Below are 21,470 nucleotides of genomic sequence, written 5' to 3'. Positions count from 1 at the left end.
ATATGTATATGCGTATGTAGCATATTCAAGCTACTTTCCCTTCTAGCTACTTGAATAGCAAAGCCCCAACAGCTGCAGCTATTATAGCAGTGGGATCTCCCAGGATGGCAGAGACAACAGCACTAATGGCACCAGTGGCTATCTGAGAACACTTGCTTGCCTTCCCTCCTCCCCTTCCACCTCCATGATGGTCTTTCAATGTTCCTCCAAGGCTGGGGATCCTAGTCTGCAACTCCCTAACTTTGTTACTGTCCACTTTCAGATGCATGGCCTGCCAATTCTCCAGAAGCAGCTTCTTCACACATGATACATGAAGATTATAGGTCTTGCACTTGGACCTATAAGACCAACCTGGCCCTTTGCCCCCACAGCAGTAGCATGAATTTGAAAGCTTGAGACACAGATAAAGGTTTCTTTCCCCATCATTTAGGACTTGTGGAAGATTTGCACAGCAAGGATGCAGATCAAAGCCACATCTCTTGCAGTGGTAAACAAACCCTAGAACATCCTTCCCACATGCATCACATATTCTCAAAGCTGCCCCGGGGGGTTGGTGTAAGAATTGGAACTCACATTTCTTGTAGAAGGGATGAGTAATGGTGGGAGGAGCCACTGCACATGACTTGTGTAAGTCAAACTCACATTGCTGGCATCTGTGTTTGAGGCCAATACCTGCTTCTTTGCATCCATCACAGTTGAAAGGGATCTCTGTGTATTCAGGCTTTAGCTTGTGTTGGGGGTGGATTGGGTGAGAAACCTCTATCCTCATTGGTGGGTTCCTTTTTCCGATCTCTTTGCTGGCCCTATCTTGGAGTATGGGTGGAGATGGCTGTAGCTTATATAAAGTGGAAGGGGGTGGCAAGTTTGGCTTGTCTTTGAGTAATGAAAAAGGGCTCCTCCAACATATTCTTTAGGGTAGATACTTTGCTTAAGTTTTACAAATAGAGAATAACTTAGTTATGTGGATGTAATAATGGTTAAGGTGGGGAGAAGAGGGTTGAGTGAGGGACCAAGAAAGCATTTGCTGGAATCTAATGCCATGGGATAAGCACATATGGGTTACTTATTGCCTCTGGCTCTGAGATTTATCCTTCATGATGCCAGTCATTTACTCAAAGTATCAATGAAACATGCAAATAAATTGCAGGTGTTCAGCATCCTGCTGAGGCTACATGACTAACAAAGGATGGGTCATGGGTGTATAAGTGAATCTCTCTTTTATAGACTTGATTTCTTCATCCACCAACTCAGTTTAAGATCATAATTACACTAAATCTCCAGATTGATTAGCTCTTGATAAGGTAACAGAAGCAATGCTAGTCATATGCTTAAGACATGATGAAAGAGCACTAAAACCATCCCAGATAGTTTTCTACTCTTCACAATATTTTATTGCATAAGTTGATAGAGTTTTCCATAAGAAATATCATTTTTCTGACTATAAAGGATGTAGCCCAGCTTGGTCGTACGTTTGCTTTGGCTGCTGACAATTGTCTGTCTTGAAAGCAGATTAGTCACTTGTCAAGGGATGTGAGAACTTATCTACATTGTTTAAAATCATTGGTTTCTTTACTTGACCATGTCTGCCACTTGATCGTTTGATCAGTGAGAAATCACATTCAACCAAGTTTCTATAGAAGGAATAAGAGGAGTCCTTGGACTTTATTAAATTTCCTTTTACTCCTATATCAATAGATATCAAGTCTAGGAAGGAAAGAGGATGCAAGTAAAGATTGGTAAATTATGCAACATTTTGTTCAATCTCTTTGATTTTATCCTCAAACCCTTTATTCAGTATTATAAAATATTATTATTTTATCTTTTATTATTATCTTCAGTATAAAATATTGTTTATTTTGCCTATTTGGTGTATGGGCTTCTTTTCAAATTATTTTTTATGTAACTGTTTTTCACCATAAATTATAACAATTAGTAATAATTGAATTGTTTTCTAGAAATAAAATAAAATAAAATAATCATTATGATCAAAATTAAAATTTACTTTTATTCAAATTTTGGTTTCTTCTATGTATAGACGATATTATGATTCATTTTTATTTTATTTTTTCAAAACAATTTGGGTGTCGAAAAATGGTCATAATAAATAATAATTTAAACATGTTGAAAATCCTTTCTCTTCAAAAGGGAAGTTTATTTTTTATTTTATTTTTTTAGGTCTAATCTAAAAAAGAACTCTTTTTTTTTTTTTTTTTTGGGGAGTTGTGAATAAAATAATTTAACAAAAATTATTTCATGTAGGGTTAGATTTTGGTGAAACAAACCAAGACTGGTATTGAATTTTAGAGAAGAGTGGAGGAAGGAAAATGTAGAATTTTGAAAACCCAAAACAGGGTATTATACAGTGAAGCTTGGTTCTGGGTGTGTGATTGGAAGTGGAGAAGTATAGGAAGAAGAAGAGGAGAGGCAAGGAATTGCCCTTTACTACTCCGGTCCACGAGCTCTTTCATTTCATATTCAGTCTTCGAGGTTAGGTTTTTTTTCTTTTTCTTCAAAACAAACTAGCCCTTTTCAGTTTCCCATTTTTTGATTCTTGGGTAGGAATATTTCTGTGTTTTTGTGTAGTTTCTCATTCTTTGATTTCTGGGTAGGAATATTTTTTGTGTTTGTGTTCTTGTGTTTTGATGATTGATGGTAATGATGACGGGTTCTGGATCAACTCCAGCTCCTTCATGCCATTTGTTATAATGGGAAATTTTCTAGGGTTGCACGTTAGCACCCAGATGGTTGGTTACCCATCAAGCCTCCCCTTTGGATTTGGGTTCGATTATGTAAACATCTTATCATGCTCTTCTCGGTTCCTGCCTGTATCATCAGACCATGTATGGTAGCCAATCCTTTGTCTTAAAGTGATAGTTGTTTTGTTAACTTGACATTGATAATGCTGGGCATATACTAAGATTGCCATGTTGTTAATAATTTAGCTACTTTTTTCCCCCCTCTGAGAAAGAGCACAATTACTTGTCCAAATGGATAGTCTGCATTGCACCTAAAAATATGGGTGTATTTGGTGGGGTGATGAGTCCTGATTCAAGTGGGTCATGATAGTATTATCCAATGACTTCTTGGGATTCACTATTTTGTTTTCCTATTTTTTATTTTCTCTCATTTTTTCTACAGTTGATTGTGAGATTCACATGAGTGCCAGCAGGCAGAGGACCCTCAGTGGAGGGGGTCAGATTGTGTTGGACTATTTGAAGCGAATGCAGGCGGAAAATCCTTCTTTCTATTATGCAGTTCAAGGTGATAATGATCATTCTGCTGGAAATATATTCTGGGCTGATGCAACTTCCAGGATGAACTATAACTATTTTGGAGATGCAGTTACCTTTGACACAGCATGCAGAACAAACCGATATAGGGTACCATTGACTGCATTCACAGGGCTGAATCATCATGGCCAGCCAGTTTTGTTTGGCTGTGCATTACTTTTCAATGAATCTGAATCCTCATTTGTTTGGTTGTTCCAATCTTGGCTTAATGCAATGTCTGGACGTGCCCCCGTCTCAATCACCACCGACCCAGACCGGTTCATACAGGTAGCTGTTTCTCAAGTGCTTCCTGAGACCCGTCATCGCTTCTCTAAGTGTGGGATCTTTAGAGAAACACAAGAGAAATTGGCTCACATTTATCAATCGCATCCTACATTTGAACCAGAGTTTCAGAAATGCATTAATGAGACTGAGACAATCGATGAGTTTGAGTCATGTTGGGAATCGCTCCTGGAAAGATACTACCTTATGGATAATGAATGGCTTCAGTCAATGTACAGTGCTCGCCAGCAGTGGGTACCAGTCTACATGCGAGATACCTTTTTTGGGGAGATGCACGCAAACAAAGGAAATGAGGGTATGAGCTCATTCTTTGATGGGTATGTGAATGCTGCAACCACCATTCAGATGTTGATCAAACAGTATGAGAAAGCTGTAGCAAGTTGGCATGAAAAGGAATTAAAGGCTGATTATGATACGAGCAACACTACTCCTGTTCTGAAGACACCATCTCCTATGGAAAAACAAGCTGCAAACCTTTACACAAGGAAAATATTCATAAAATTCCAAGCAGAATTGGTTGAGACCCTTGCTAATCCTGCAACTAAAATTGATGATTCTGGAACTGTCACCACATATCGAGTTTCCAAATTTGGGGATGATCACAAGGCACACTCTGTTAGGTTCAATGCTTTCGAGATGAAGGCTAGTTGTAGCTGTCAAATGTTTGAATTTTCAGGTATTATTTGTAGGCACATTTTGGCAGTTTTCAGAGCAAAAAATGTTCTTACGCTTCCTTCTCAATATATTTTGAAACGATGGACAAGAAATGCCAAGAGTGGAGCTGTGTTGGATGAACAAGCTTCTGAATTGCCAAGCAATTCTAGGGAGTCTTTAACTGTTCGTTATAACAGTTTACGTCAGGAAGCAATCAAATATGTAGAAGAAGGGGCAAAATCCATACATGTTTATAATGTGGCAATGGATGCTTTACAAGAGGCTGTTAGAAAGGTCGCTGCTGCAAAAAATAAAGGTCCTGGAGCTGCACAAGGTGGCACACTGGAAAATGGAGGCAATCAAGAGATGTGTGCTAGAGAAGAAAATAGAACAGCGCCGTATCAATCTGTGGTTAGTTTTTCCTTTCTCCTTCAAACATGGATCTTACATTATTTTGTTCTTTTGTGCTACGACTGCTGCTTCATTTCCAAAAAAAAAAAAGTCACTTTTTCTAGAACTTCAATGCCCCTCCTTATGGCATTTCTATGATTGAATATTTTTTCACACTTGCTTCGGCTCATTTACAATTGGTCACAAAATCATAGTTTTACTAGAATATCAATGTGGAACTTTTTTCCTTACAAATATTAATATCTACCTTGTACATGTACATGCGTTTATTAGTACTTCTTCTTGTACAGTGGAGGAGTATAGTCTTTCTTTGATCAGGTTTTGTACTTTGTGGGAATCATTCTTCTCTTCAACTCTACTATTATCAATATATATTTTGTTTGTGATAAAAAATAAATAAATAAATAAATAAATATCTACCTATTATTGCATCTATGCGTCTTACTGCAAATGGTGACAGGTGATTGATGTCAGAAAGAATCAGTTCCAGAATGTTCTAGGATCTTGCTGGTATAAGTTTAGAGTTGGTTGTAAGGTTCTAGGTTTATAAGATGGGCATATGGATTTAAAGAAGAAAGAGTATAGAGTATAGATGTGTATTTTTTGGACGGTTTGGAAGGAGAGAAATAGATTAGCCTTTAGGGGGGGCTCGTTAGACATTCAGAAACTCAAAAATTATTTTGTTTGTAATTTGTGGAGTTGGGCTAGATTGTACATGGGAGAGGAGTCCTCTTCTCTTTTAACCTTTTTGGAGTGGCTAGCGGCTTATTAAGGGCCGTTTGGGGCTGCTTGTTTCTGTTGTTTTTTGGGGTGTGGCTGCGTTTGTATACTCCCTGTATGCTCTATGGCGGTTTGCCCTTTAATACAAATTATGCTTACTTATCAAAAAAAAAAAGAGTATAGAGTATAGATGTGGATTGAGACGCTCATTTCGCAATCAGGACAATTCTTGTCTGTTGGATATCCAATCTAGGCAATTGAAGCTTTTTTTTCTGATAAGGATAACATTACTCAAAATATGGAAAGGGACACAAACCTAGTAAATGCAAAGACCCAAGGAAGAAAAGGTGGATTGGAGTTCATATTCATTAATTGAAATGAAGGAACACCACCATTATTCAATTCAAAGCACAGTAACAAGATAAGGGAAATTGGGATGTTCCCAAAAGAAGTAAGTGTGCAAGTTGTAAAAACCGAGCCAAAAATTTCTTAATGTTGACAATGGTCACTAATTTGGTACAATTAGTCATAACATATTAACATTTTATGATTATTTTTAGTGTGGGAACTTGTATCTAGAAGAGAAGTTTCCTTTTTTTTCCTCATTTGGGTGCAATTATAGTGGATAAGGAAGGACAAATAAGTGATAATATGTCGAGGGAGGGAGAGATGACATGGAACATTACTACTGTTAGATATTTTTATAAGTAGGCATTAGAAAGTGTTAGTTTTTTTATGGAGATGAATCTCCCAAATCTATTCAAGAAAATGAAGAAAATGGAATGAAAAGAAATATTTGCTTATTTAAATTATTTAGTTTCAAGTAGTATTAGTTGGGTATTTGAGTCTTATTTATAATTTTCGAAGTTTCTACTTAAATTATACTTGTTAGGAACACTTATATCAAAAAGTTTATATAAAGTTTTCAAGTTTCTAATTCTTTAAAAAAAAAAAAATCTGTTTTATTTTTAATTTCTTACCTTGTGTCTTTAAAAATTACTTTAAAAAATTTTTAAATTTGAGGTTGTAAAAATTTTGAATACCTCAATTTTTTTAAAAAGTTTTTAAAAACCATTACCTTTTCAATGTAAACCTCCAAGAGCTCTTATATTTTATATAAAAGTTGTTATTATTTTTACTTTTAAAAACAAAAAATGGAAAGTGTATTTAAATGGACTCTTAAATAGTTGAAATTTGTTGATATTGCATAGATGTATCATGTGAAAGAAAGTGCCTAAGTGAGGGGATAATCATTTTGTTTGTTGTATAATCATTTTAAACCTTTGGGCTTTAACGATCTCTTTTTCCTTCCTTTTTTTTTTTTTTTCTCTAAGGTGATCTCCTTGTTTTAAATTACCAAAAGCTTTGTGGTTTGAGCTACAAATAAGTGAATTGGGTGTGGAGGGCAGTGCCTTGTTCAATTTTTATGTATCCTTTTATTTATTTATAGAAACGAGGGAATTCATTGCAACAAACTTGGTACAAACAGTGAAGAATGAGAAACCCTTTCAAGATTTATAAAAAGCTTATCAAAATTGAAGAATATATTTATACCTTTAAATGTTAACAAAACAAATTGGACATTTTAGAAATGAAACCAAATCAAAGTGCAACTAAAGCTTGAAAGTGGATTTTCCAAGCTTGTACTTGTTAGCCTCCTCTAGAGAAGCTTGGGTTGCCCAGTTGTGGGATGGGATAGGGCAAGTGGGTCATTGGAACCTTGTTTTCACAAGACACAACAATGATTGGGAAATGAGAGAGGTGGAAACTCTGTTTAGAAGATTAAATGGACAAGTGCTTAGAAGGGATGATGAGGATGTCATGAATTGGTGGATATCAAAGAAAGGCCTCTTCACTGTCAAGTCCTTTTACTCCTCCCTAGCTCCTTACAATGCTAGATAGTTCCCTTCAAGCATTGTTTGGAATCCTTGAGTACCAAAGAAGGTTAGCTTTTTTGCTTGGGAAGCTTTTTGGGGAAGAATTCTAACTATGGATCAACTAAAAAGGAGGGGTTGGTTTTTACCAAGTAGGTGCTTTCTATGTAAAGCTGAAGAGGGATCAGCAAACCATTTACTTCTTCACTGTCCCAAGGCAACCATGATTTGGCAGCTCATTTTTGCTCTTTTTGGTGTTCAGTGGGTCATGTCCTTTTCTATCAAGGACTCCTTACTTAGTTGGCATGCTCTTTTGTTGGGAAGAAAAGGAAAAAAGCATGGAATGCAGCCCTATTGTGTTTATTCTGGACCTTATGGATGAAGAGAAGTGGAAGAGCTTTTGAAGACACCGAACTAATAGACCAAGCTATTTTACAGTCCTAGTCCTTTTTGTACATGTTTTGAATTTGGTCAGAGTCAATGTAGGCTCTAGTTCATGGTCTTTACTTGATTTCATTGATTGGTTAGGGTGTAAGTAAGGTGGTGCTTTTTGTGTTTTCTTTCTCTTTTTTGGCTTTTTAGCCTTGTAAGTAAGGTGGTACTTCTTTTGGCTTTCTTAATACAATTACTTTTACTTACACAAAAAAAAAAAAAAATTGCGACTAAAGACCATGCTACATATCTATCTATAGGGTAAAAATTCCCCAACAAAGGATACTAAGTGTTTAACCCTTCACTTAGCTAAATGATTTGCGTTTTGATCAACAACATGGGAACCCTAAGGGGGAAAAATTTCAAGTTGTTCACAACAGTAGCAATTTGATGGATCCCCATATCAAATTTTCATGGACTTGTTTCCTCTTGGACACCCGGTAAATGACAATACTGGAGTCTCCCTTAATCCATAAGTCAAATTCTGATAGCTTTATCCTATAATAAACTTTCTAAAAGAGCTTGAATCTCTGCCTCAATAGTTACACCCTCTCTCATTGGCTTGGAAAATTAAGCACTGTACCACAATGATCTCTAAACACTCCTCCCACCTCATGTTATCTTGGGTTACCCAATGCATCACCATTAAAAGTAAATTTTATATGGCTCATTAGAGGTGGAAACCACTTAGGTTGGGTCTCCTTCCTTAACTTCTTGGATCTACATATGTGATTCTCAAATGCATCTATGACGGTTACACCCTCTCTCATTGGCTTGGAAAATTAAGCACTGTACCACAATGATCTCTAAACACTCCTCCCACCTCATGTTATCTTGGGTTACCCAATGCATAACCATTAAAAGTAAATTTTATATGGCTCATTAGAGGTGGTAACCACTTAGGTTGGGTCTCCTTCCTTAACTTCTTGGATCTACATATGTGATTCTCAAAGGCATCTATGACGGTGGTACATATGGAAGTAGGAAATAAACCGTGTCAAAGAACCTCCATAGATGTCCTTGTCCTCAAAAATCCTTTTAGTTATCTCTTGCCAAATAGTGCAAATCACTATGAGCTACATCACATTAAGAATGTACTCATCATCTCTGTCACACTTGTAGCCCTGTGGGAGGATCTGTCAATCCCAGCAAGTCAAAACTGCTTCAACCTGTCCCAAAGTTTGTGAGTGCTGTAAAAAGAAAGATGACCAACTGTTTTTCTGCTAGCCAAGCACATGATACAATGATCAGGACAATGAGCTTTGAAAGACTTCCACTTTTGAAGCATGTTACTGATATTAACTCTTTTATTAGCCACAAACCATGCGAATGGCTATAACCATGGAAGGGGATTTTAAATTCAAAATGAAATTGACTGGAAGGAAAAGGATAAATTAACTGAACAGACAGAGTTCTGCAAAAAGAATTGGCTCAGAAAATGCCTAAGGTAGTCATAGGTCAAACTTTCATATCTAGAAAAATAGGTCAAATATATACATGGAGTGCTAAGGACATGAGACATGCTAGCTAAAAGTTATAACAAAAATTGAAATTCCATGAAGGAGGGGAAGGCAGAGTTTTAGATAGAAGAAATAAAAGAATCTCTCGTTCTCACAATTCTGATGAAATTTGGAAATTAAACAATAAGAACTTGCTTGTCTCACCAAATATCTTCCCAAAAATAGATTTTTGAGCCATCTGAATAGAGAAAAGAGATAGATGAGAAAAATTAGGGAAAATAAGTGTATAGCTTTCTCAGGGAATCAATTGGATCACTTGGCAACAATTTTGGCATCCCACCTATTGGGCTATGACCCATATGTTACTCAAAATAACCTTATGTAATAAAACACTATTTTCTCTTGAGAATCTCCACCACCACTTCCCCTATAAAGCTCTATTTTGGAAGGGAATCCTTCCTATACCTAAATTCCCTTCTCTCTTTGGTAGGCAAACTTAGTCCTAAAGGTTCTCGGAGAAAAATGAATAATCTCACTTAATACCTTGTGCATGTTAAGGGGATGCACATTAGCTATAATGGTGTAGGGGCTAGTTACCAAACTAGTTGGTCTAGAATTTGACTCCTTGTAGGCATCATAGCAATGATTGTGACACTAACACCTTTTTTTTCATGATCCTACATCATAGAATTCCAAAAAGACTTTCAGTGGATCCTCCTTATTAGTCTTCCAAACAATCTTGGTACAAAGCTGTGGTGAAGCCATCAGGATTGGGAACGTTTGCCTCATCCATCTATAAAATTGCTTCATAGACTCTTCCATGAAGGGTTATTCTAACCACCTAGCACTCAGTACAAAGATTCTAGACCGATCCTTCCAACCTCTAAGGGCACTCCCTAGGCCTACTATAAAGTTGCCTAAAGAAACTCAAGTTCACTTCAAAGATATTGTTTTGTTTATCAAGCACCAATGCTTCCTTATTCTCCAAAAACTTGATATACTTCTTCATTCTTCTTGAATTTGCTGCCCTGTGGAAATATTTAGAATTGCAGTTCCCTTCCTTAGCCTATTTAGGTCTTGGGACTCCACTTTATGGTTGTTGCTCTTTGGTAAGAGAGGAAGTATAGAATTTTTTAAGATGTCGGGTCCAAATTATGAAATTGAAGCATATTGTACCAAGAGGATTATTTATTTAAAGGGTGTGATGTTGTTTGGGAGAATCCAGTCTTTGTTGAATTTTTGTTTGCCCTCAAATTTAAAATTTCCTTTCCTTTTGTACTCAGACTAAGCACATGGGAATTTTTTGTCCTATCCCTTTTCCTTGTTCTGATAAAATATTTGTAAATGAAAAATGTGACCATGAAGACATTTCCCATCATCTTAAGGTATAACTATTTAATAGCTTGGTACAACTCTTAAGTAAGACTCATGTGAAATGAGTATACTTCACATGGGATGACCTATAATAAAAAGACTAATATGCATCTATTTACTGTATGAATGTGTTTGAAAGTTTTTAACAACAAAAAGATGAATGTAACTTTACAAATGCAAGAGAATCTATAAATGTTTAGGTCCAATAAAAATTGATCATATATATATATATATATATATATATATATATATATATATATATATATATATATTTTAATAGTCAAGAGAGTAATAGTTTACAGAGCCAAAAAATGCTACATAGAGTAGATAGGAGGTATTCAAGTGCGCTGTAAAGCAAAAAACAAGAAGACACTCCCCTTTCTAGCAGTCTAACTAATTGATGAAATCAATCATAGACAAGGACTCAACCCTTAAACCTCCTTTGATCCATTCTAAAAAGTTACACAAAAAATAGAACTTTAACTCTTAATATGATAGCTCAAATTTTCAAAAACCTTTTTATTTCTCTTTCCAAATAGTTCAGAACAAACGAAGAGGAACGACGTTCCACACCTTCTTTCTGCTATTTCCAATGAAACGACCTTGCTAACTTATAAGCATTGCTTTAACTAAGGAATCCAACACCCCAACAACTCCAAACTAGGTGAAGACCAACTACCATAGCAAACTTGCCTTTGAGCAATAAAAAAGGATCTGATTGCAAGATTCCTCCTTGCCTTTGCACATAAAACATCTGTTCACCAACGTTCATCCTCTCCTCTTCAAGTTGTTCATAGTTAGAAACCTTTTCCAAGTTGCTTCCTAAACAAAAAGCTCACTTTTACTAGAGCCCAGAAATTCCAAATAAATGTTGTTAGGAAAGAATCCGAATCATCTCATAATATAAAGATTTAACTAAAAAGGATCTGAAAAAGGAAAAGAAGTTAGAATAAAACTCCAAGTGTGTACTCTTGCTTATCAAGAGAGAATGAGAGCTAGGAGAGCAGTTGGTGGCCCCAGGGGAGGAAGAAGCTGTTTTGTGGTGGAGTCCAAATCTTTCGAGATTCTGGTTGAGGAGTTGGAAAGAAAGTTGAAAGGGTGCATATGGGAGAGAAGTAAAGGTATTTCCTCTTGGATTAGATTCGGGGATGCGAGCCTTCGGTGCTTACTGGATGGAGTAGAAACCTGCTGCAGAGAGTATAGTAATCGAGGAGGGGCCATTGGCTGGGAGGAGGGGAACAGGAAATACAAGCTGGAGCGAAGGTTGAATGAGGCTGGGAGGTTCATCCTCTGCTCGGTGCGTGATTCTAAATCAAAAAAGTTCAGTTTAATCTTTCCAGAGGGGAAGGGACAGTCCCTGGGATGGAATTTATTGGTCGAGAGATTGAGAGATCTTGGAGTGACTCCTTCTGGTGTCTTTCTGGATACCAAAGGACCAGAGGACTTGACGAGGGAGAAAGGAGTATCGAAGGTGCAGTGGCGGGAGAAAGGGGTGGAGCTGAAATCCTATGCAGATGTTGTTAAGATAAGTCCAAGAAGGGTAAGACAATCTGTCTGGTTAGAGGTGGGGGAAAGAGAGGTGCGAGAAAGGATTGATCAGTTGAGACAGTGCTTGGTAGGTTGGTGGGGTCTCAACTCAGCTCCCGTACCTGAGTTGGAGTATATTAGGAGATGGGCGGTGCAACATTGGGCTTTGAAGGGGAATCTAAGGGTTGCTATGTTAGGCAGGGGATTATTATTGTTTGAGTTCGAGTCTTCAAGGGAGGCTGAACGTGTTTTAGCTAGAGGTGTAAGAAACATTAAGGAGAATGTTATTGTTTTGAATAGATGGAACCCTGAGGTGGGGTGTCTCTGCAAGGACCCAAGCGCAAAAGAAGTCTGGGTAAGGGTGGTTGGGCTTCCCCTTCACTTGTGGAGCACGGAGATTTTTAAAAGAATAGGGGATGGGTGTGGAGGTTTTGTTGCTATGGATGATAGCTCGTTGTCTTCGTCTGAGATGCAGTGGGCTCGGATTCTTGTGAAATGGGTGGAATGGGAGCTTCCTAGCTCTATCCAAATAGTTGTGGGGTCGGGTTGTTATTCCCTGCAACTTTGGTGGGAGCTTCCTCCTTGGTTCTCGCAGGTGGTGCCGGCGGGAAGCAGCAGCGGAGAGGGGGGTTCAAGGGGTGGAGAAGAAGATGGTGGAAGTCAAAGGGGGAAGGTGGAGCAGTGGAGAGTACAGCAGGGTAGGTGTGTCGTGTCGTCCTCTGTTGTGATTTCTGATGCAGGTGCTGCAGTGGAGGGTAGGGTAGGTTCGGCTAATGGACGTGTGAAAGGGGACAAGCAGTCTGCTTGTCATTCGTTGGAAGGCTCTGTTGTTGGGCCATATTCTGGGCCCATTGGGCCTGTCTTTGGGGAGATCCAGGGCCCCTCATGTGAAAGAGGGGTGAGCCAGGGCCCTCTTAATCTAAAGAGTGTGGGCCTCAAATCCAAGCCCATCAACTCTCCTGCTAGGATGGGCTACAGAGAAGGGGAAAAGGACGCGGGCTTTGGGCCCGAAGGCCTCGTAGCAGTGGCTGGAGAGACTTTAATAGGGGAAGGTTCTTTGGTTTCTCGTCCTAGGGCAAGTTCGACAAGTGTGGAGGTAGAAGCAGTTGGAGTCGCCGACACCCTGGATCCTGGGGTTGATCCTTCAGCATCTCATCCTAGGGTTCTAGCGAAAAGCTTGGCGAGTGGCGATGCTGGTGACGCTGACCCTTTTGTTGGCATGTCTAGAATTCTGAAGCCGCTGGAAGTCGCCGAGGCTGGAAGAGGAGAGATGACCGACGAAGCGCTGCGCGTCGAAGCCTCCAGGTATGTCGACATTCCTTTGCCTTCTGTGGGGGGTCGGGAGCTCTCTTCTTCTTCTCTTTCTTCTGGGTTTGCACGGGCTGGAGCGAAGGAGGCGGCCTTGTCTGGGTTGATCTCAGTGACTGAGGGAGAGGAGCAGCTTCCTTTGAGCATCATTCTGGCAGATGGCAGCTCTGGGGAAATGGATACTGAGGGGGAGAAATCAGCGGGTGGTGACGGAGGGAGGGGTGAGGTTGAGGTTTTGTTACAAGATTTGGTAGAAAAAGGAGGTCGGTGGGACGATAGTTGTTTGGCGAGATTCAGTAAGTTCCTGGGTTTTTCGACGGATGGTATTGAAGGTGAAATATTGAATCTGCTCCTAAGGACTAAAAGAAGAAGAGAGCAGAACATCAAGAAAGAGATTTCAGGATCCACTAAGTTTGATCGTGAGTTGAAAAAATTGGAGTGGTCCGTTAATTATAATGGAGCGAAGAAGAAGAATTCTTTGGTCAGAGTTGGTGGGGGTAGCATTTCGAACCCTAAATGAAGATAAAGATTCTATCATGGAATGTTAGAGGGGCCAATGATAGGGCCAAAAGGAAGGTTATTAAGGCTGTGATCAGATCGCAAAGAGCGGACTTGGTATGTTTGCAGGAGACCAAAATTCAAGATATGTCCAGGGAGATTGTCCATAGTCTTGGAGTGGGAAGATTTTTAGGCTGGGATGCTATGAGTGCTAGGGGGGCTGCTGGTGGGGTCGTAGTGTTTTGGGACAAGAGAGTCCTGGAGTTAGTGGGCATGGAGGTGGGGCTATTCTCTATTTCGTGCCGTTTCAAAAACTGCGAGGATGGCTTCTTGTGGACCTTTACGGGAGTGTATGGACCCACCTTGAAACATAATAGGGAGCTGTTTTGGGAAGAATTGGGTGCCATTCGAGGGTTATGGTCGGACCCGTGGTGTATTGGTGGGGATTTCAATGTGGTCAGATTCCCCAATGAGCGTAGTAGAGAAGGCAGAATCACTGGTTCTATGAGAAGATTTTCAGAGGTGATTGAGGAGTTGGCCTTGAGAGATTTACCTCTCCATGGGGGGCCGTTCACGATGACTGGAGGGCTGAATGGTCTCTCCAGGTCTAGGTTGGATCGTTTTCTAATTTCGGAGGAGTGGGAGAATCAGTTCAGTGGGGTAATCCAGTGTTCTCTTCCAAGACCGGTGTCTGATCACTTCCCCATTCTGTTAGATGGGGGAGGAGTGAGAAAAGGTCCAACTCCGTTTTGTTTTGAGAACATGTGGTTAAAGGAGGACGGATTTAAGGATTTGTTAAAAGGCTGGTGGCAAGGATTCAATTATAATGGGTCCTATAGTTTTATTCTGACAGAGAAATTAAAGGCTTTAAAAATTAAATTGAAAGAGTGGAATTCGGCAGTCTTCGGTAAAGTTGGAGTGAACAAGAGGCTAGCTTTGGACAAGGTGTCTTATTGGGATAATCAAGAGCGGCTAAGAGTATTAAATGACTGGGAGTTAGAAGCGAGAAAGGAGGCTAAGGAGGATTTCAAGAAATGGGTGCTGATGGAGGAGATTTCGTGGAGACAAAAGTCAAGACAGGTTTGGCTGAAGGAAGGTGACAAGAACACGAGATTTTTTCACAAGATGGCAAATTCCAACAGAAGGAAGAATTGCCTGAAAAAAAAATAAAGTCAATGGCACCTGGTTGTCAGAAGAGCAGGATATTCAAAGGGGAGTGGTGAGGGCCTTTCAGTCTCTTTTATCGGATCCAGGAGGCTGGCGCCCTAGCGTGAACAATCTGGAGTTTGACAGCATTGGGACAGAGGAGGCAGCTAGGCTGGAGCTAATGTTCACTGTGGAGGAGGTTTTCCTGGCTCTTTCAGAGTTGAATGGGGACAAAGCCCCTGGTCCGGATGGGTTTACCCTAGCTTTTTGGCACTTTTGCTGGGACTTCGTCAAAGACGAGATTATGGGATTTTTCAAAGAATTCTTTGAGAGGGGAAAGTTTGTCTGAAGTCTGAATACCACTTTCCTTGTCTTAATCCCAAAAAAGAGCGGGGCTGAAGATTTAACCGATTTTAGACCCATCAGCTTGGTGGGAAGCCTCTACAAGCTGCTTGCAAAGGTCTTAGCCAATAGATTGAAAAAGGTTGTAGGAAAAGTGGTTTCTACTACCCAAAATGCATTCGTTGAAGGTAGGCAGATTCTTGACGCAGCGTTAATAGCCAACGAGGTTATAGACTCCTTGCTGAAGAGGAAGGAAAGTGGGGTGCTTTGTAAATTGGATTTAGAGAAGGCCTACGATCGTATCAATTGGGATTTTTTGCTATCAGTGATGCAAAAAATGGGCTTTGGGGAGAAATGGGCTGGGTGGATCAAATGGTGTTTATCCACTGCGTCGTTTTCTGTTTTGATCAACGGCTCTCCAACCGGTTTTTTCCGAAGCTCTGGGGGGTTAAGGCAAGGGGACCCCCTATCCCCTTATCTTTTTGTTTTAGGAATGGAGGCTTTGACTAGCCTCATTAACAGGGCAGTGAGAGGGGGTTATCTTTCAGGCTGCTGGGTTAGGGAAAGGGAAGGAGCAGGAATTCAAGTCTCACACCTGCTGTTCGCTGATGATACGCTGGTCTTCTGCGAGGATTCCTAAGAGCAAATGGCTTTTTTAAGTTGGTTACTCTTGTGGTTTGAAGCCACTTCCGGATTGCGCATTAATCTGAATAAAAGTGAAATTTTGCCGGTGGGTAGAGTGGAGAACGCGGAGTTACTAGCTGCTGAACTGGGCTGCAAGGTGGGATCTCTCCCTTCTACCTATTTGGGGCTCCCTTTGGGTGCTCCGCATAAGTCGGTGACGGTTTGGGACGGAATGGAAGAGAGGATGCGCAAGAGACTTGCCTTATGGAAGAGGCAATTCATTTCCAAGGGTGGAAGAATCACTCTCATTCGGAGCACTTTGGCGAGTATGCCAACCTACCTCATGTCCTTAATGCGTATACCAAGAGTGGTCAAATTAAGACTTGAGAAGATTCAAAGGGATTTCCTTTGGGGAGGGGGAGCGATGGAGAAGAAGATCCACCTAATAAAATGGGGTATTGTTTGTTCTCATAAGAAGAAGGGTGGGTTGGGGATTAGAGACCTCTCTACTCTTAATAGGGCCCTTCTTTGCAAATGGAGTTGGCGGTTTGCGGTTGAAAGGGATTCCTATTGGAAGCTTATAATTGGCACGAAGTTTGGGGTTGATAGAGGAGGTTGGAGCACTTGCGGGAGTAGGGAGGGATTTGGGGTGGGGCTATGGAAAGAAATCAGCAAGGAAGGACTGTTGTTGCTTAATAATGTTTCTTTTTCGGTGGGGGATGGTAAAAGGGTGAGGTTTTGGAAAGATACTTGGTGCGGGAACACTCCTCTTTGTGAGGCTTATCCCTCTTTGTTTGATTTAGCGATTTCTAAAGACGCGAGGGTTGCGGACTGTTGGGACTCAACGGGGGAAGTGGGTGGGTGGAACCCCCGATTCCTTAGACCTTTCAATGATTGGGAGGTGGAGGAGGTGGAGAGACTCCTTCTGATCATTCAAGGAAAGAGGCTGAATGCTGGTTTGGAGGATAGGATGGTGTGGAATGAGACGAAAGATGGGATTTTCTCTGTAAAATCCTGTTTCAATTTTCTGGACCATAGCAGTGCAGTCCCGTTTCCATGGAGAATTATTTGGAGTACGGTTGTTCCTTCCAAGGTGGGCTTCTTTGCTTGGGAAGCTTCCTGGGGGAAGGTGCTCACTCAAGACCAACTAAAGAGGAGGGGCTGGAATTTAGCTAACAGGTGCTCCTTGTGTTGTGATGAAGAAGAGACGATAAATCACATCCTTATTCACTGTTCTAAGGCGAAGGTTTTGTGGGACCTCTTGTTTTCCCTATTTGGTGTTAATTGGGTCCTCCCGTTATCGGTTAGAGACACTCTTTTAGGTTGGCATGCTCCCTTTAAGGATAAGAAGCATTGTAAGGTTTGGCGGGCAGCTCCTCTTTGCTTATTTTGGATGGTATGGAAGGAAAGAAATAGGATAGTTTTTGAGAATGAGGTCCTATCTATTCAAAGGTTGAAAAATTCCTTCATTTGTAATCTCTTACTTTGGGCTAATGCTTCCATAGTTGAAGGTCCCTTTTCTTTGTTTAATTTTGTGGACTGGTTGGGTTCTTGTTGAGGGCTGGTAAGGGTTTGTCTTTTTTGTTTCCGGTTTTTTTGTAGGTGTTGTTTGTATACTCCCTGTATACTCTGGGTTGCCTTTCTTGCCCTTTTCTAATATATTTCTGTGCGTTTATCTATCAAAAAAAAAAATATAAAGATTTAACTAAAAACTTGTCTCTCTTCGAAGATTATATGGAATTCTTGTATGCAACCTAAATTAAGTTTCTTTGCTTGGGAGGTTGTGTGGGGAAAAGTCTCAGAAGAGGGGTTGGGCTTTAGCTAATAAATGTTTTTTTTGCCAAACGTTTGAGGAATCTATTGATCACCTCCTTCTCCATTGTGAAAAGACAAGGGAAGTGTGGATGTTGCTCTTTTCATTGTTTGGAGTGTCTTGGGTGTTTCCCTCTTCAGGAAACCCTCTTAGGGTGAAAGGGGTCCTTTGTGGGTAAAAAGCGTGAGGCTATGTGGCAAGCAGGTCCATTATGTTTGTTTTGGTCCGTTTGGACAGCAAGGAGTAAAATTGCATTTGAAGATAGTGTGTTGTCCATCCAAAGGCTGAAAGCCTCTTTTGTGTATTTACTGTGGTCGGAAACCAAATTGTTTATAAAAGGTGGTCCTTCGACCTTAATAGATTTTATTGATTGGGTGGGTTCTCAGTGAGGGAGAAGGTTTTTTGTTTTCTTGTTGTTTTGGGTCCAGCTGTTAGGGGGTGAGTGTCTCTATATTGTACATCTTTGGGTCTCTATTTTAGCGCCTCTTCGTAATATATTTCTTTTGCTTATTTATCAAAAGAAACTCAAAACTTGCCTCCCTTAGTGGCCATCCACATTGCCTTGTTATCTATCCTCATGGTCATTGATTTACCTTGCAAACACAAAAGAAGAGCTTCAATACAATCAAATTCCAAGTCTTGGAAATTCCTTAAGAAATAAGGGTTTCAAAAACCCCCACTATTAGCCTGCTCCTAAGCATCACAAATCCAAGCATCCTTTGAGATGGCATAGTGAACAAAGATGGGAAAGAGGTCCTCAAAGGGATGTCCTCATACCAAATGTCCTTCGAAAATATAACCCTTCTTTCATTGCCCACAAAATAAGAAATCTTACTTTTGAAGGCATCCCACCCTCTCCTTATAGCCTTCCACAATCCCATGCAATAACCCTCTCTCGCCTCCAAAAAGCACCAACCCCCTTTTTCTACCCCGTACTTACCTATGATTACCTACTTCTGTAAGGACTTCCCTTTTGACGTGAACCTCCAACTCCACTTGCCTAAGAGAGCTTTGTTCAAAATAGGAAGATTCTAAATGCCCAACCCTCCTTCCAACGTTGATCTAATTCACTAAGTGAGGCTTATTTTCAAGAGACCCTCCTTCCTACAAAAGTCCCTTTGAATTTTTTTTCTAATATATGATACCCCTTTTAGAATAACAAAAAGATACATGAAATAAATGGGTAGGCTTGACAAGATACTTTTGATAAGAGTCAACCACACCGAACCTTAAACCCTCCCCCCTACACCCCACCCCCTTTCCTTGGACAGGTATTGTCTCTTCCACCTTGCAAGCCTTCTCTGCACCTCTCTTCTACCAAGTCCCAAACTATCATCAATTTAAAGACCACACTTAAAGGAAGGCCAAGATACTTGGAAGGTAGTGACCCCACCCTACACCCCAGAATGTCCACCAACTCGTCCAGAATAGGAGCCTTTCCTACTAAGATTAACTTACTTTTTCTAAGTTAATCTTTAGCCTTGAAATTGCTTCAAACCACATCAAAATCCAATGAAGATGCAATATGTGATCCTTGCAAGCTTTTATCAAAAAATCAGTGTATGATCTGCAAACAAAAGGTGAGATACCTCCACTCCCTTGTTGCCTTTGCCTTCCACATCAAAGCTTGAAATAAACCCCCTTCTCCTTAGCTATGTTAAGAAGAAAGCTACGAGCCTCCATAGCCAAAACAAATAAATAAGGAGACAAAGGATCTTCTTGCCTTAACTCTCTAAAGCTATGAAAAAAGCCAGTTGGGGTCACATTGATCAGAATTGAAAATTTAGCTGTAGAAATACACCAATTAATCCACACAATTCACTTATGCCCAAAACCCATCTTATCCAGTATTGCCTAGCCCTATTTTTCTAATTGTAAAAATATGAAGTTTATTCATTTAAATTCATAGCATAGAAATTTTCTTTTAAATATGAAATCACAATTTTAAGAATGGTCCATTCAGTCGTATAACAAAATTGGCTCTGTTTATATGTTCAATAACATATTAATTTTAATAATGAAAAAAAAGGAGTTGTCCATTTTTTTTGGCTTGTATTTATACAAAGCATGTCAGAGTTGAGAATGTAGATATTACTGTCGATAACCTGCCTAAGCACTTTTTTAGCGATCTTGATACCATCCTCACTAGGTTTCCCTGTATCAACTTAACTGTATGGGGTTCTTATATGGCATCTAAGGGTGGGCATTTTTCTAAGATACATGGGATCTGATTTTGGGTAAGATTCTCACCTTAGATCAATCGAGAACTAGGGGTTTTTATCTTGTTAACTGATGATGCTTATGCAAAAAGGATAAGGAATCAATTTATCATATTCTGTTTCTCCATCAGGTGGTCTCCAGTGTCCACTTTGTTTGGATTTTCTTGGGTTCAATAGAGGGTTCCCTGTTGCTTGTGTATCATTATGGTCCCTGGATGGTATTAGGAAAGTGAGTTTATATATTGGTATTATGGATAGAGTAGGGGGTTGAGGGGGCTGACTTTGTATTATTCTGCTTTTTCTTTTCCCTTTTCTTTTTGATTCTTTTGTAACAGCCTGTTTGGTTGGTGCTCCATACACTGTGTAGTGGGATTCTCCCTTTCTGGGGCATTAAACAGAGATCCTGGCTAGTTAATTGCCGCCAAAAGTTAATTATCAAAAGGAGACATTGAAATTTTATTTTCTCCATAAACTCAGTAAACTAACCCTTTTACATGAGCTTAATTTTTAACTCTTGGATTTATAATTGTGAACTACCAAATGACAAAAAAAAAAAAAAAAAGAAGGGTGAAAGAAAGAAGTAGAAGACCAGAAAACACCTGGAGCTTCAAATTCCATTGGCATTTTTCTTTGTTCCTCTATAAAAACAAACATATCTGGGGTTTCAACTGCACCATTTCAAAATTCAAACCATGCTTAAGACTAGCCACCTAAGCTAAAGTGCATATGTAATTTTATAATCCATTACAATTTTAGTTTCCTCTTGGTTGCTTACTTTGTGCATCATGCTAGATGAGTGTATGTGTATTATTTTCTTATTAGAAGAAAAGGAAAATGAGAAAATAATTGACACACTGGTCTACTAGAAATATTTTGGTTGTAACCATAGAAGAAGATGATTATGATCACTGCATGCTGGTACTAGTGCTTGCGTTCCCATTATGATCATGGCTAAGACTCACAGCGCTCCATTTCCTTTGCAGGATGAGAAGGAAAAGAAAATTCATGACTTGGCTTCTGAGTTGGAGAGTACTAATCAACGATGTGAAGTATATCGAGCTAACCTACTTGCAGTTTTGAAAGATATGGAGGACCAGAAGTTAAAGCTCTCAGTAAAAGTTCAGAATGCAAGGCTTAGTTTGAAGGAGTGATTGTGAATTGCTGTAGTAACATTATCATTTTGCAATCGTGACAGTAAAAAGTGAGTGTAGAGTGCAGATTGAACCATGGCTGTTGCTGGGGCTGTTTTGATGCTTTTGGTAGGTTTATGGGGGTGGATTTGTGAAAAGAATGTATGAAATGCATGTTTGATTATGTAGGTACTAAGATATTGACCAAATGCCAGTCTCCACATATTTATTGATGACAAACCTAAATGATTCTGTGTTAGCTCCCTGGGGAAAGATGGTTGGGAGCCACCAGTTATAGGAACCCTTCTGATAGATCATATGTTTGATAAAATGGCAGCCACTGTTGCATGTTTCATGTAAACCAAG

General features: G+C 39.7%; 2 protein-coding genes across 2 annotated transcripts; one reads left to right on the top strand and one right to left on the bottom strand.

Annotated features, from left to right (window-relative positions):
* Window positions 1-46: 46 nt before the first annotated feature.
* On the bottom strand, window positions 47-769 carry LOC117911600. The gene has a single exon (XM_034826004.1). It carries the CDS (start codon window positions 767-769, stop codon window positions 47-49), a length of 723 nt encoding a protein of 240 aa, XP_034681895.1.
* Window positions 770-2,250: 1,481 nt separating this feature from the next.
* Window positions 2,251-21,363, top strand: LOC117911249 (protein FAR1-RELATED SEQUENCE 9). Its single transcript, XM_034825547.1, has 3 exons — window positions 2,251-2,487; window positions 3,139-4,637; window positions 20,958-21,363. Exons 2-3 carry the CDS (start codon window positions 3,156-3,158, stop codon window positions 21,123-21,125), a joined length of 1,650 nt encoding a protein of 549 aa, XP_034681438.1. The 5' UTR covers window positions 2,251-2,487; window positions 3,139-3,155; the 3' UTR covers window positions 21,126-21,363.
* The last annotated feature ends 107 nt before the right edge of the window (window positions 21,364-21,470 follow it).

Source organism: Vitis riparia, chromosome 3 (assembly GCF_004353265.1).
Source record: "Vitis riparia cultivar Riparia Gloire de Montpellier isolate 1030 chromosome 3, EGFV_Vit.rip_1.0, whole genome shotgun sequence".
NCBI lineage: Eukaryota > Viridiplantae > Streptophyta > Magnoliopsida > Vitales > Vitaceae > Vitis > Vitis riparia.
This window is presented reverse-complemented; position numbering and strand designations above follow the sequence as displayed.

What these genes read in the sequence shown, in the direction of transcription:
- LOC117911600 (XM_034826004.1), bottom strand. Translation starts at nt 769, where the DNA reads ATGAGGATAGAGGTTTCTCACCCAATCCACCCCCAACACAAGCTAAAG.
- LOC117911249 (XM_034825547.1), top strand. Translation starts at nt 3,156, where the DNA reads ATGAGTGCCAGCAGGCAGAGGACCCTCAGTGGAGGGGGTCAGATTGTG. An exon ending in CAGCGCCGTATCAATCTGTG is followed by an intron (nt 4,638 to 20,957) that starts GTTAGTTTTTCC and finishes TTTCCTTTGCAG; the next exon opens with GATGAGAAGGAAAAGAAAAT.